This window comes from Petromyzon marinus, chromosome 16 (assembly GCF_048934315.1).
Source record: "Petromyzon marinus isolate PM22_M1 ecotype Great Lakes invasive population chromosome 16, UKy_Petmar_22M1.pri1.0, whole genome shotgun sequence".
Taxonomy (NCBI): Eukaryota; Metazoa; Chordata; class Hyperoartia; order Petromyzontiformes; family Petromyzontidae; genus Petromyzon; species Petromyzon marinus.
In genome coordinates, this window is record NC_133682.1 from 9,049,950 (window position 1) to 9,064,372 (window position 14,423).

A 14,423-nucleotide genomic window follows, 5' to 3' on the forward strand; every position below is an offset into this window, starting at 1 on the left:
GAATTATTTCTGTTTTAAATTCATAATTATTCAATCGCTTTAACATTTATTACCTTTATTGTTCTTTTTGTATTGTCAAAAGTGATACAGGTGTATCTTTTGAAGGTTGGAATGACTGTCAGAAAGACTAACACGTAGTTGGCTTTCGCGACCGCTATCATCCATAATATAGGGGGGGGGGGGGGTTTGGGTTAGATCGCGTAAGTATAAATGTGTCGTTGGAGAAAACTTGAGAAACTCCGAATCAAGCGGATGAAACTGTTGTCTTCACTGGCGTTCCTCAAAAGATGCAGAGATTCACATCTTTCCCACTATAATCTTAGTTCTTTCGGTAAAGTCACGTTGAAGGGAAACAACAAAATATGAATTACTGCAGTCACGAAAGCTTTAAATCAAAATCTATCCCACTATTTAAGGAACAAAACAGGAGGATTTATCCACCCGCCTGATGAAGCTAGTTGTAATTACCGGCGAAACGTCGTACTCAGATTGTAAATGTTGTGGATTTGCTCTCCAACACACCGGTGTGCTGTACTAGTAACGAATTGGCATTTTCTGTTTACGTGACAAACCTTGCTAATTGGCTTTGTCGGGTGGTGGCGGGTTTAACAACACACTTATATATTTACGTCATCTAACCCAAAACAAATATATTCTGTCAGAAGGACGACATTTCGTCTTACGCGTGTTTTTCGAAGAATGCATCCCTTTTGTAAATCGAGGGAAACCTGTACATTGATGATGTATTCGTGGCAAAGCAGGCAACGTAAGCGAAAGCAATAAACACCGAAACTCTTAACAGAAAATACGTAATGCAGTCTGCCTCGAGTGTCGTATCAAATAGGCCACCTTGGACCAAACATTTGACTAAATCAAATACCTTTGCTGTAAATCTCACGTGTAAGAGTGTCAGTCACTTTATATTAAATTCCACTCGTAATGAACCTCTGCTCTGTGAGACCCGTTGACAATGTGTGCTGGCAGCAAAGCCAGGCTCTGCCGCATTGATTCACCAATAGGCCACCCTAGACCAAATTTTACACCGACTTGAACAAGGAAGCAATCTTTTTTTTTGTACCCTAATACCACGCAAGACCCAGCACCCACAATCCACGCGAGCTTTTCTTCAAAACCTTAAATATATACGGTGGAATCCCTAGATCCGTCCGAGTTTCCGCTATACTGACCTAGCCCACACGTGCCAGGTGCTGTCCCTCGGCCTGTGAGTTCGTGGAGAAGGTGGTGCCTTGCCCTTTTTGCCATCGCACCAGCCTGTTGTGCAGTCTGCTCTTTCGTTACATCAAGATGGCAATGCGCTGTGCAAGCTAACTTGCAACTTGTGGTGTGTGAAAACTAGATTCGAAGCTTTCGTGACTGCCGGAATTACTCTTTGGTTCTTCCGGTAAAGTCACGTAGAAAATAAAATAATAATAATAGAATACGACGTTTCGGTTGCAACACAAGCAACCATCATCAGGTAAGAATGAATGATGACACACAGACACGGAAACAACACAAGGCAGACACACGTGCAGAGAGAGACACACACAAAGACACACCGAGCGAAACACACGCCAAGACGCACATGCAGAGAGAGACACACACAAAGACACACCGAGCGAGACACACACCAAGACAAACAGAAGGACAACCACTCTGCGCCGAGGCCTTAAATATGTGGTGTGTTTTTGGATGCAATGCTTTGGTAATTATTAATTTCCTCCCCAAAAAAAGATATGCTTTCAAGAAACATATATACAGTATTTTACAGCCCTTTGCGCATCCACCGCTGGATGAAGGCCTTCGCAAGCGGTGTTGGTAATGAAGGTTATTGGACTATACTTCAACATCCTGGTTAATCGGACTGGGATCACGAGACTCAAAGTGCAGCGCGCTAACCATTGTGGTACCGCTCTACGCATTGTGTAGATAGATAATACGTATAATGGCCAACGTGATCAAATGCCCTCATTGTAAATCAATACTGGTGCTTTTCATGGACAGCTATACTTAATATTCTTACGATTAGCTAATTATTTTTTACATGAGCGTACAGTGACATACAACCGCGCTTGCAAATCCTTCGGAAACAAAACGAGGTGGGCTGGTTCATGGCCGGGTAAAGGATAGCGTTGCAAAGTTTCACTTTTTGGGGAATATTTCATGAAAGCCAAACTATACATACAGACAAACTGACATAATACATTAATGTGTAAAATGTAATACAAAACAACTAAGATTGTTTTTTGTAAATAAAAAAGTAAATTATATTCCTACTTTCCGACCTCATTGTAACCACAAACCTGTAGTATTAGTCGTCTAGAATGATAGACGAAGGGGGCCCGGATTTATTTCTCTAATACTATGTCGTTGCTCGGCAAGGCGAACACGTGCCACAATAATATTTCCGCAAAAATTGTTGTCATTATGTTTTACCAAGCTTTGAAAAATCGGTATGCGGTGAATAAAAAAAGGTTTAAAAACGCATCAGCCTGCCGCTTGAGTCGGTGGGGATGGCAAGTTACGCTGACGCGTTCAAAAGATTTGGGGGGTACGGGGGGGGGGGTAAAGTTTCCCCCTTTTTCCAGCTACCTTAAAGCCACACCTTCAAGTCACCTGTGATAAATTTACTGCCGTCTGAAAGGCGCACACAGAGGCACACGTGCAGCAGATGAATCTAAAGACTCCTGCCCTAAGCACTTACACCTGCCAGTTCCGTTACGGGTTTGATGTGGCTTTAGCTCGCGGTTATTATATTCATTTTTTTTGTAATGCGCTCCAAAATATCGCCAATATAATAACATTGGCAGCCTACGGCGTGAACCTTCACCTTCTCACCTCGCCGGACTAACCGCTTCATTCAACAATTGCACGGCGTTCCTATCCATTGCGTTGTTTTTAATACGTTAAAGGCTGTGGACCGTACGCAGGTTGTGTGCATTGTTATGACAGGCTGGCTGATTTACTGATCGAGGACACTGGCGACTGCGAGCTGGGTGGCGTGAATGTCAATGAGCTCTCTTCACCGAGCTTCTTTGTCAAAAGTCAACAATCAGATTCTCTCTGTCAACCGGTCATTATCCGTGAAATGGACAGGAGATGGCAGTCGAGAAATGGATTGAATCCATCTGTGTGGAGCTGTATCGTATTTCGTCGTCACCCCTCGTGGGAATACTCTACTTTTTTTTTACCCCACATGCAAAACCACTCAGTGGGATTAGCCAAATATCCTCCTGCAGGATTATCTTGAAAATTAGTTCTGAGACTCAGTGAGGCTTTCTAGATTAAGGGCATTATGAATATTGCTATCAGGAAGCCTGCAATTTCGTGGGCTCTCTGCTAACTCCCCACATCCCCATACTTCATCATGCCGGTCAGTGTGGGTTGATTAAGTATAAGAGGACATTTAAATAAATATCAGGTTGTTTAAAAATAATAACAGAGTTTTTTTTTTTCTTTAAACGGTCAGTGAAAGAAAAAAAAATATCTCTTTGGCGCGGACAAATTAACTCCCTTCGGGAAGTTATCTTCAGGCGTGGAGTTCGATTCCCGTTATCGGCCCCCCACTTCACAAACCCGTTTTAACTTATTAAAAGCAATAATTGTTCGCCCCGTCTTCTCCAGTGGCCCCTCCTCTCCCGTTCATTTGCTCTATTTGCCTCGCGGAGGATTTCAGGCACGGCAAAATTGTTCATGCAGGGCAGCGACGTGCCTCCAGAAGACATCAGGTGGATCGATAACACAAAATACACAGCGATGGGTGTAAGGATCTCCCAGAAGACGCGAGACAGAGCCATACTACTTCGGGAATATACTTTTAAGGCACGTAATTAAGTGGTTCCTTAATGTTTCACTTGTTAATTCGTTTTTTTAGACAAAAGGGGCAGTTTTCACAGAACCTGTAGGTCATGAGCTGTCAATCGATACTCAAATTAACTGTTTGTCCATAATTGGATACGTGGTGGACAATTACAGTATTGTTTTAGTGATGACCTAGAATAATGATACAGCGAGGTGCACATGTGCTCTGATGGCATCTCCAATCGCGTTGGTTGTAAGTCGTCACTTACGTCTTGACCCGGCCTAAATGGTTCCAACTTGCAAAAGGAGATAGTGGAATTGTCAATGGCATTTCACCTGGCTACAGAGGACTGCGCTGATAAGTCCCTCCCTCAAGTGTTTGATGGCGTGCTGTGGCAGCTAGTCTGAGAAAAATGACATTCTGTTGACACAACTGAACAGGACAGGGACAATGTGTAATCCGTGTGAGTGGCACTCTGGTTTTAGCACTCGACTCACAATAACACGGTTGTGACTTAAAATGAGTACCGCTTTGTGGGAGGGGAAGTCAACAGTGGGAGGCAGTCAACAGTGGGAAGGAGTCAACAGTGGGAGGGAGTCAACAGTGGGAGGGAGTCAACAGTGGGAGGGGAGTCAACAGTGGGAGGGAGTCAACAGTGGGAGGGAGTCAACAGTGGGAGGGGAGTCAACAGTGGGAGGGAGTCAACAGTGGGAGGGAGTCAACAGTGGGAGGGAGTCAACATTGGGAGGGAGTCAACAGTGGGAGGGAGTCAACAGTGGGAGGGAGTCAACAGTGGGAGGGAGTCAAGAGTGGGAGTCAACAGTGGGTGGGAGTCAACAGTGGGAGGGAGTCAACAGGGGGAGTCAACAGTGGGAGGGAGTCAACAGTGGGAGGGGGAGTCAACAGTGGGAGGGAGTCAACAGTGGGAGGGAGTCAACAGTGGGTGGAAGTCAACAGTGGGAGGGAGTCAACAGTGGGAGTCAACAGTGAGAGGGGAGTCAACAGTGGGAGGGAGTCAACAGTGGGAGGGAGTCAACAGTGGGAGGGAGTCAACAGTGGGTGGAAGTCAACAGTGGGAGGGAGTCAACAGTGGGAGTCAACAGTGAGAGGGGAGTCAACAGTGGGAGGGGGAGTCAACAGTGGGAGGGAGTCAACAGTGGGAGGGAGCCAATAGTGGGAGGGAGTCAACAGTGGGAGGGAGTCAACAGTGGGAGGGAGTCAACAGTGGGAGGGAGTCAACAGTGGGAGGGAGTCAACAGTGGGAGGGAGTCAACAGTGGGAGGGGAGTCAACAGTGGGTGGGAGTCAACAGTGGGAGGGAGTCAACAGTGGGAGGGAGTCAACAGTGGGAGGGATTCAACAGTGGGAGTCAACAGTGGGAGGGAGTCAACAGTGGGAGGGAGTCAACAGTGGGAGGGAGTCAACAGTGGGTGGAAGTCAACAGTGGGAGGGAGTCAACATTGGGAGTCAACAGTGAGAGGGGAGTCAACAGTGGGAGGGAGTCAACAGTGGGAGGGAGTCAACAGTGGGAGGGAGTCAACAGTGGGAGGGAGTCAACAGTGGGAGGGAGTCAACAGTGGGAGGGGAGTCAACAGTGGGAGGGAGCCAATAGTGGGAGGGAGTCAACAGTGGGAGGGAGTCAACAGTGGGAGGGAGTCAACAGTGGGTGGGAGTCAACAGTGGGAGGGAGTCAACAGTGGGAGGGAGTCAATAGTGGGAGGGGAGTCAACAGTGGGTGGGAGTCAACAGTGGGAGGGAGTCAACAGTGGGAGGGAGTCAACAGTGGGAGGGATTCAACAGTGGGAGTCAACAGTGGAAGGGAGTCAACAGTGGGAGGGAGTCAACAGTGGGAGTCAACAGTGGGAGGGAGTCAACAGTGGGAGGGAGTCAACAGTGAGAGGGAGTCAACAGTGAGAGGTTTTCACAGTGGCCTCCTAAGGATGCTGTCAAGTTCTTGCATCAGTGAACTAATACACAAATAAAACAATGTACAGCCCTTCATCAATCCACTGCTGGATGAAAGCCTGCCCATGCCATTTCATCCCAGGGATTGTTTGACCATACTTCACCGTACCGGTCAGTGTGGGTTGATTAAGTATAAGAGGTTATTTAATTACATATCAGGTTGTTTAAAAAATAATAACAGGGTTGTTGCTTTTTTTACACGGCCAGTGGAAGGAAAAAAATAGATCCCGATGTCGCGGCAAAATGACCTCCGTTCAAGAAATTATCTTCAGGCGTGGAACGGCGATGCAGTTCGATTCCCGTTATCGGCTAATATCATTGGCGAGAAAAATCCCACTTCACAAACCCGTTCTGACTAGCATGGTGAAGTATGGTCAAACAACCCCCATGACCAACAAAGCCCATGCCCAAACGTGGAGTGAAAAAAGGGCTGTAGATAATTTTGCTGCGATGCTGTTCCTATCAATACTTGGCTCCCACCACATGAACGTGAAGTTTACACGACTGGCTCATTGCTGCCTACAATTGGTATTGTGAGCAGAGGAGCTGATGGGCCATTTGCCCTTAGGCTGCACCTTTATATTTTATAATAATTCGCAATATACAATGACAGTACATGTGCTGGAGAGAGCAGCTAATATCAGTATCTCCCTGTGGGAAGAATGTGAACAACTGCTTCAGGAATGAGGATTGGAATGCGCCGCAGCTGATTGCTAACACCTGGGCTGCTGCTGTTTGAGGGCCACTGGTGTCCGCGCAGGTGTAATCGATGATTAGAGAGGCATTCCTCGCCGCTATGGGGCTCGCCCATTACTGGGGGTAATGTTAAAACGGCCAACAAACACCATCTCGACAACGCCACTTTGCCTTCTGCCCTCTCGTCACAAAACGTGCGTAACCACTTTGAGGAGTGAAATACCACTTCAGCGTTGTAAACCCCTGGCATAGGACACAGGCACTTTGACGAACGAACACAGTGCTCAATTAAGCACGTTTTGTTGTACAAAGGACGGTTCTTTTTTTCTTTCAGAATGGTCTAACCTGTAAAAGACATCACTTCTAGCAGCCGTTGCTTTTGATACTTAGTTCTACCTGTAACATTTGGAATCAGAGTTATCATTTTAACCAGGATAATATATTTTTTTTGCAAATAAGACACTTGTCTTAACGATGCATTTCCATCTCCTGGTGAAATAAAATTTGTATTTCACTTATAGGTAATGTAACGACATCATCATCGAGTTTAGATTTGACAAAGCAATACGAAAAAAAACCCCTTCAATATGTTCATCGGTAACACTGCCTTAAAAAAAGAAAAGGTATATAATACACGACGTTTCGGGAAATGGCCCTTCTTCACAGCATATAGAGCGGCTCGCCAGGTGTTTCCCATCGCGAATAATCATGGAGACTCAGTCACGTGGCCATTGTAAGAGGAAAGTCGACCGAGTCCTAGGACTACTGTGTAGGGAGGGTCCTGCAACGTTCACGAGGGTCCTGCAACGTTCACGAGGGTCCTGCATTGTTCACGAGGGTACTGCATTGTTCACGAGGGTCCTGCATTGTTCACGAGGGTCCTGCATTGTTCACGAGGGTCCTGCAACGTTCACGAGGGTCCTGCAACGTTCACGAGGGTCCTGCAACGTTCACGAGGGTCCTGCAACGTTCACGAGGGTCCTGCATTGTTCACGAGGGTCCTGCAACGTTCACGAGGGTCCTGCAACGTTCACGAGGGTCCTGCATTGTTCACGAGGGTCCTGCAACGTTCACGAGGGTCCTGCAACGTTCACGAGGGTCCTGCAACGTTCACGAGGGTCCTGCAACGTTCACGAGGGTCCTGCAACGTTCACGAGGGTCCTGCATTGTTCACGAGGGTCCTGCATTGTTCACGAGGGTCCTGCAACGTTCACGAGGGTCCTGCAACGTTCACGAGGGTCCTGCAACGTTCACGAGGGTCCTGCATTGTTCACGAGGGTCCTGCAACGTTCACGAGGGTCCTGCAACGTTCACGAGGGTCCTGCATTGTTCACGAGGGTCCTGCAACGTTCACGAGGGTCCTGCATTGTTCACAAGGGTCCTGCATTGTTCACGAGGGTCCTGCATTGTTCACGAGGGTCCTGCATTGTTCACGAGGGTCCTGCATTGTTCACGAGGGTCCTGCAACGTTCACGAGGGTCCTGCATTGTTCACGAGGGTCGTGCATTGTTCACGAGGTTCCTGCATTGTTCACGAGGGTCCTGCATTGTTCACGAGGGTCCTGCATTGTTCACGAGGGTCCTGCAATGTTCACGAGGGTTCCTGCATTGTTCACGAGGGTCCTGCATTGTTCACGAGGGTCCTGCATTGTTCACGAGGGTCCTGCAACGTTCACGAGGGTCCTGCATTGTTCACGAGGGTCCTGCAACGTTCACGAGGGTCCTGCAACGTTCACGAGGGTCCTGCAACGTTCACGAGGGTCCTGCAACGTTCACGAGGGTCCTGCATTGTTCACGAGGGTCCTGCAACGTTCACGAGGGTCCTGCATTGTTCACGAGGGTCCTGCATTGTTCACGAGGGTCCTACATTGTTCACGAGGGTCCTGCATTGTTCACGAGGGTCCTACATTGTTCACGAGGGTCCTGCATTGTTCACGAGGGTCCTGCATTGTTCACGAGGGTCCTGCATTGTTCACGAGGGTCCTGCATTGTTCACGAGGGTCCTGCATTGTTCACGAGGGTCCTGCATTGTTCACGAGGGTCCTGCATTGTTCACGAGGGCTCTGCATTGTTCACGAGGGTCCTGCATTGTTCACGAGGGTCCTGCATTGTTCACGAGGGTCCTGCACTGTTCACGAGGGTCCTGCATTGTTCACGAGGGTCCTGCATTGTTCACGAGGGTCCTGCATTTTTCACGAGGGTCCTGCATTGTTCACGAGGGTCCTGCAACGTTCACGAGGGTCCTGCATTGTTCACGAGGGTCCTGCATTGTTCACGAGGGTCCTGCATTGTTCACGAGGGTCCTGCATTGTTCACGAGGGTCCTGCATTGTTCACGAGGGTCCTGCATTGTTCACGAGGGTCCTGCATTGTTCACGAGGGTCCTGCATTGTTCACGAGGGTCCTGCATTATTCACGAGGGTCCTGCATTGTTCACGAGGGTCCTGCAACGTTCACGAGGGTCCTGCAACGTTCACGAGGGTCGTGCATTGTTCACGAGGGTCCAGCATTGTTCACGAGGGTTCCTGCATTGTTCACGAGGGTCCTGCATTGTTCACGAGGGTCCTGCATTGTTCACGAGGGTCCTGCATTGTTCACGAGGGTCCTTCATTGTTCACGAGGGGTCCTGCATTGTTCACGAGGGTCCTGCAACGTTCACGAGGGTCCTGCATTGTTCACGAGGGTCCTGCATTGTTCACGAGGGTCCTGCAACGTTCACGAGGGTCCTGCATTGTTCACGAGGGTCCTGCATTGTTCACGAGGGTCCTGCAACGTTCACGAGGGTCCTGCATTGTTCACGAGGGTCCTGCATTGTTCACGAGGGTCCTGCATTGTTCACGAGGGTCCTGCATTGTTCACGAGGGTTCCTGCATTGTTCACGAGGATCCTGCATTGTTCACGAGGGTCCTGCATTGTTCACGAGGGTCCTGCATTGTTCACGAGGGTCCTGCATTGTTCACGAGGGTCCTGCATTGTTCACGAGGGTCCTGCATTGTTCACGAGGGTCCTGCATTGTTCACGAGGGTCCTGTATTGTTCACGAGGGTCCTGCATTGTTCACGAGGGTCCTGCATTGTTCACGAGGGTCCTGCATTGTTCACGAGGGTCCTGCAACGTTCACGAGGGTCCTGCATTGTTCACGAGGGTCCTGCAACGTTCACGAGGGTCCTGCATTGTTCACGAGGGTCCTGCATTGTTCACGAGGGTCCTGCATTGTCCACGAGGGTCCTGCATTGTTCACGAGGGTCCTGCATTATTCACGAGGGTCCTGCATTGTTCACGAGGGTCCTGCATTGTTCACGAGGGTCCTGCATTGTTCACGAGGGTCCTGCATTGTTCACGAGGGTCCTGCAACGTTCACGAGGGTCCTGCATTGTTCACGAGGTTCCTGCATTGTTCACGAGGGCCCTGCATTGTTCACGAGGGTCCTGCATTGTTCACGAGGGTCCTGCAACGTTCACGAGGGTCCTGCATTGTTCACGAGGGTCCTGCATTGTTCACGAGGATCCTGCATTGTTCACGAGGGTTCCTGCATTGTTCACGAGGGTTTCTGCATTGTTCACGAGGGTCCTGCATTGTTCACGAGGGTCCTGCATTGTTCACGAGGGTCCTGCATTGTTCACGAGGGTCCTGCAACGTTCACGAGGGTCCTGCATTGTTCACGAGGGCCCTGCATTGTTCACGAGGGTCCTGCATTGTTCACGAGGGTCCTGCATTGTTCACGAGGGTCCTGCATTGTTCACGAGGGCCCTGCATTGTTCACGAGGGTTCCTGCATTGTTCACGAGGGTCCTGCATTGTTCACGAGGGTCCTGCATTGTTCACGAGGGTCCTGCATTGTTCACGAGGGTTCCTGCAATGTTCACGAGGGTCCTGCATTGTTCACGAGGGTCCTGTATGTGGGAAGAAAGCGAGAACAACACCCCGAGAGACCCCCACGTCCACGACGAGGGAGTGGTAACAGTCCAAGTTCCGCAGAGAATAATCCACGAACAGACTAATGACCATCAAACGTTTTACCTAGAGCGTTCTGTAATTGGTAGAAAAGGGCAGACGCGCAGCCCTGCAAGTGCGGCGGTGGGGAGCGGGGTGCGGTTGGGGCGGAGCAGAATTAGTAAACGGTGCCATTGTTTCAACTGACACACGGGAGGTCGAACCGGCGAACTCTGGATGGCCAGTTCTCGAATTTCTGGTTAAAAATAACACGGCGGCATGTAGAGGATAACGACTTAAATGTTCAATCTTGACCCTTTCGTGACTGCAGGAATTCATATTCTTTGGGTATTTCGGTAAAGTCACGTAGATAGGTTCAAAGAAAATAACAAAAAATAACAAAAAAACTACGACGTTTCGATCGCAACACAAGCGTTCGTCATCAGGTGATTACGATCAGGTGATGAAGAACGCTTGTGTTGCGATCGAAACGTCGTAGTTTTTGGTTATTTTTTTGTTATTTTTGTTTAAACCTGGCTACGTGACTTTACCGAACGACCCAAAGAATAAGCCTTAAATGTCGTTTAACTAAAATACATTTGCTTACATTGAGCCCACTTAACATCAGTGAATACATAAATAAAACACAATGGTATCGGTAACTTAAATATTATATTCATTACAAACGTAGCAATTCGTTTATAAGATTATTAGCATGAAATTCCATGAAAAAAACAGGTGGAAATAAAATATAAAATATATACTGTATATGAATATACTGTGTGAAAATGTTTTCCAATATTTGTATTTTGGATAAACGAACGCCATAGGAATGTGGAATTTCCACCAATTACTGAACGCCGCCACCCCACAATAATTTCATAGAGTTGAAAAATTCCTGTTTTTTTAATACGGGTTAAACATGATTATATATTACCCGTTATATAAATATACTCGAGTCATGAATCATGCCTTACCTACTCATATGTGTGTGTGTGTACACCAGCAGAGATAGGAAACGTGGTGGGGTTGAAAAGAAAGACGCAGGTGTAGCAGCAAAACCCACGACGTGTCGGAGGAGCGTGAAACTGCTATCAGCCACACCGGCGTTTGGGTGCCCATCATATTAGGCTCACTCTTGAGAGCGCCTCGTTTGATCCAAACTTTACGGTAGTCGTGAAATTTTGTCGCTCGGTTAAACACTACCGCATTCACACCGAATCGATCAAAACCAACAACACCTTACATATTGCCAATAACACTGAAGGAACAATTGTACAAAGTCTGGTAGCCAGCTCATCCTCATCTCATTATGCAATGTATACATTTCAGGCTTTGTTCATTTTTTGGAGGTGGGGAAAGGGGGTGGTGTGTGGAGGCAAGAAGTTAGACATTATACCGTACTTACACTAAGAAACGCCCACTCAATAAACAGTGTTGGTGGTGTTGACGTCAGATACGCGCGTCTAAAAGCAAAGGGCTGAGCCGGCCAACTCCCATGTGTGCTTGTCTCCAAAGACTTGGGAGGGAGGGAGGGTGGGTGGGTGGGGGGGGGGTGATGAGGGGGGGGGCGTGGGGGGGTGAATGGTGGGGGGGGGAGAAAAAAATCTACAAACTTAATTTACACGCGTTCACCAGCAGCACCAATCATTACTCGTGGGCAGTCAACGTGGGCACCACAGATCCTCACCACCATCTCCTTAAAAAAAAAACCATACTTGTTGCTCAAGTTGAATGGGGTTTTTTTTTATATTTTTTGCGCATGCTATGTTTGTGCTCGCTGATTAATGCTCCATATAAATTGCACCAATTCATTATGCCGCTCTGAGCACAAATAGCTCGCTGTGAGTTATATGGGCAGGTTTTAAAGAAGAAGAAGAAGAAGATAACAAATTGATAATTTGTTGCTGTTAAATATCAGAAACACTTCCAGGAAATACAGAGAAAGCGAGAAGAGATGTCAGCTGGACTCGCATTCTGGGTGTTCTTGGTCGTAGCGGTGGCGTGCGCGTTTGCCGGTGGCAGGACGAGCTCTGGGCAACCCAGGGCTCAGAGGAAATGCCCCAGTGGCTCGGCGCCTCGCGCGTGGAGGCACAAGAGCGACGCGACGTCGACAGTCTGTCAGAACCTCTACAAGGGGCTCTCCTGCTGCACCAGAAGGAGCCACACTTACGTCGGGAGACACAAGCTCAAGGTAAAAACAAACAAAAAAAACGCCCTACGTGTACAAAACCAAATATTTTTTTAAAAAAAATTCTCAATCGTTTCGTCGATATTTTTTTTTCCCCGTTACAGTACTATGCTTTACGAGTGTCTCTTGGACTAATATATATGTAAAGACCGATATAACGTGCACAGCAGGTTGAAACTTAACGTGAAACTTGCTGGGTTTACAGTGAGGCATGCTGGCTATCGCGTACCGCGGGACCCACTCCACTCCACTCCACGCGCGCGCGCGCACGCTAAAGCGCGCGGCTGCGTCACTTACTCTTTTGAGAAGTCCTTTCTCGCGGGTTACATTTTTTTTTTACCGCTGAGGTTTGTGCGCAAAGAATGGGACGTTTAAAATGGGCTTGCTTGTGTTTCTCTTCTAATCTGCGAAAACGTTGCAAAAATGTTAATTCCATTAACATGCTAAATGCGACTCGTGTAAGAGAGAGAATCCGCATGGCTTTTTCGCTGACACTCTGAAAGCGGGGCCCCCTTTTTTTTTTTCAAAATAATAGATGGGAAAAGGCATTCAGCCGGTCACGCCTGCTAAATAATCGAATTTAAAAACACAACACAAAGGTTTTTTTGCACAACTTAATTCATTCTTCTCTTCTTCAGCAGTGGCAGCGTGCATGGGAGTGGGAGACCCCCTCCTCCTCCTCCCCCCCTTCCTCCTCCTCTTCTCGTCCCGTTATATTTTAACAGCGGAACAGAGCGCAATGAAGTTAGCAAATGTTGTCGAGAAGAATGTTTAAACCCCCAGAAGATTTTTTTTTCTACTTGATGGAATGTTGAGTGAACTTCCCATTTTCCCATTGATCCAATGTAAACAGCAACATTTTAAAAATAATATCTCCTTTGTTGTTGTTGGTTGTTGTTGTTGTAGTACGATTTTACCGTACGAGGTCAGTCGGAATTGAAGTGAGTGATTTTTTTCGCAAATATTATTATGCCGGGGAGAAATACTGCAATATTACGCCCTTGGGCTCGGGCTGAATTCAAGCAAAAGTAGAGAGGAGAGAGGAGAGAGAGAAAAAAACCCCGCACACACTCCCCCAAGCTACGCAATGAGCTGAAGGGAAAAGGGGGCGTGGATCTGCCCCCTCATTAAACAGCAGCCGGCTGCCCACACACGACGCTTGCTCCATGCACTCCGGCGATCCCGGAGAATCTGGAACAACAAAAGCTTTGTATTTGTTAGTTTGTGCCTGTACCCTGCATGCTTGCTCCTGCTGCCGCTTGCTATATACGTAGAGTCGGGCTGCGAGATGGTTGGTGGTAGTAGTTGGTGGGTGGGTGTGATGGTGGTTGTGCTTGCCGGGTGGTGATGGGGAGGTGGGTGGGTGGGTGGGAGAGTGGATGGGTGGGCAGTAAGAAGGCGGACTTGCAATCTCACAGCCCCAACATTAAACCTGGTCTGCGTTGCGTCTTGCCAAACGTGGTGATGCGTGCAAGTGTTCACTCACATGCGAGCTCGGGACAACTCGTTTCGTTTTTTTTACCCCCTAACCCCCCACCACCTCAACCACCCTCAGTGCCCCCTCCCACCCCACCCCACACACACGAGTAACTAACCATTATAGCCCCCCTACATCCACAATGTATTCATCGCAATGCGCCGCTGTAAACTCGCACTGGCAGCAGCAGCAGCAGATATTGCGCAAGAGGGGCAGAGGGAGAATACAGGGACGCCTCTGCTTTACGAACATTCGACTTACGAACTTTCAGAGAAACGAACAAATATGTTCGTGTGTCCAGTTGCCTGTTCGGACCGCGAGTCGTAAGTTCAACCGTCGCGCAGATGTCGACGGTGGTGGCGTC

General features: G+C 48.2%; 1 protein-coding gene across 1 annotated transcript in view; it reads left to right on the forward strand.

Annotated features, from left to right (window-relative positions):
• Window positions 1–11,993: 11,993 nt before the first annotated feature.
• Window positions 11,994–14,423, forward strand: part of HHIP (hedgehog interacting protein) — a 141,377-nt gene continuing 138,947 nt past the window's right edge. The window contains exon 1 of the mRNA XM_032955234.2: window positions 11,994–12,585. Coding sequence (XP_032811125.2) covers window positions 12,349–12,585 — 237 coding nt within the window. The 5' untranslated portion in view covers window positions 11,994–12,348. The remainder of the gene's footprint in view (window positions 12,586–14,423) is intronic.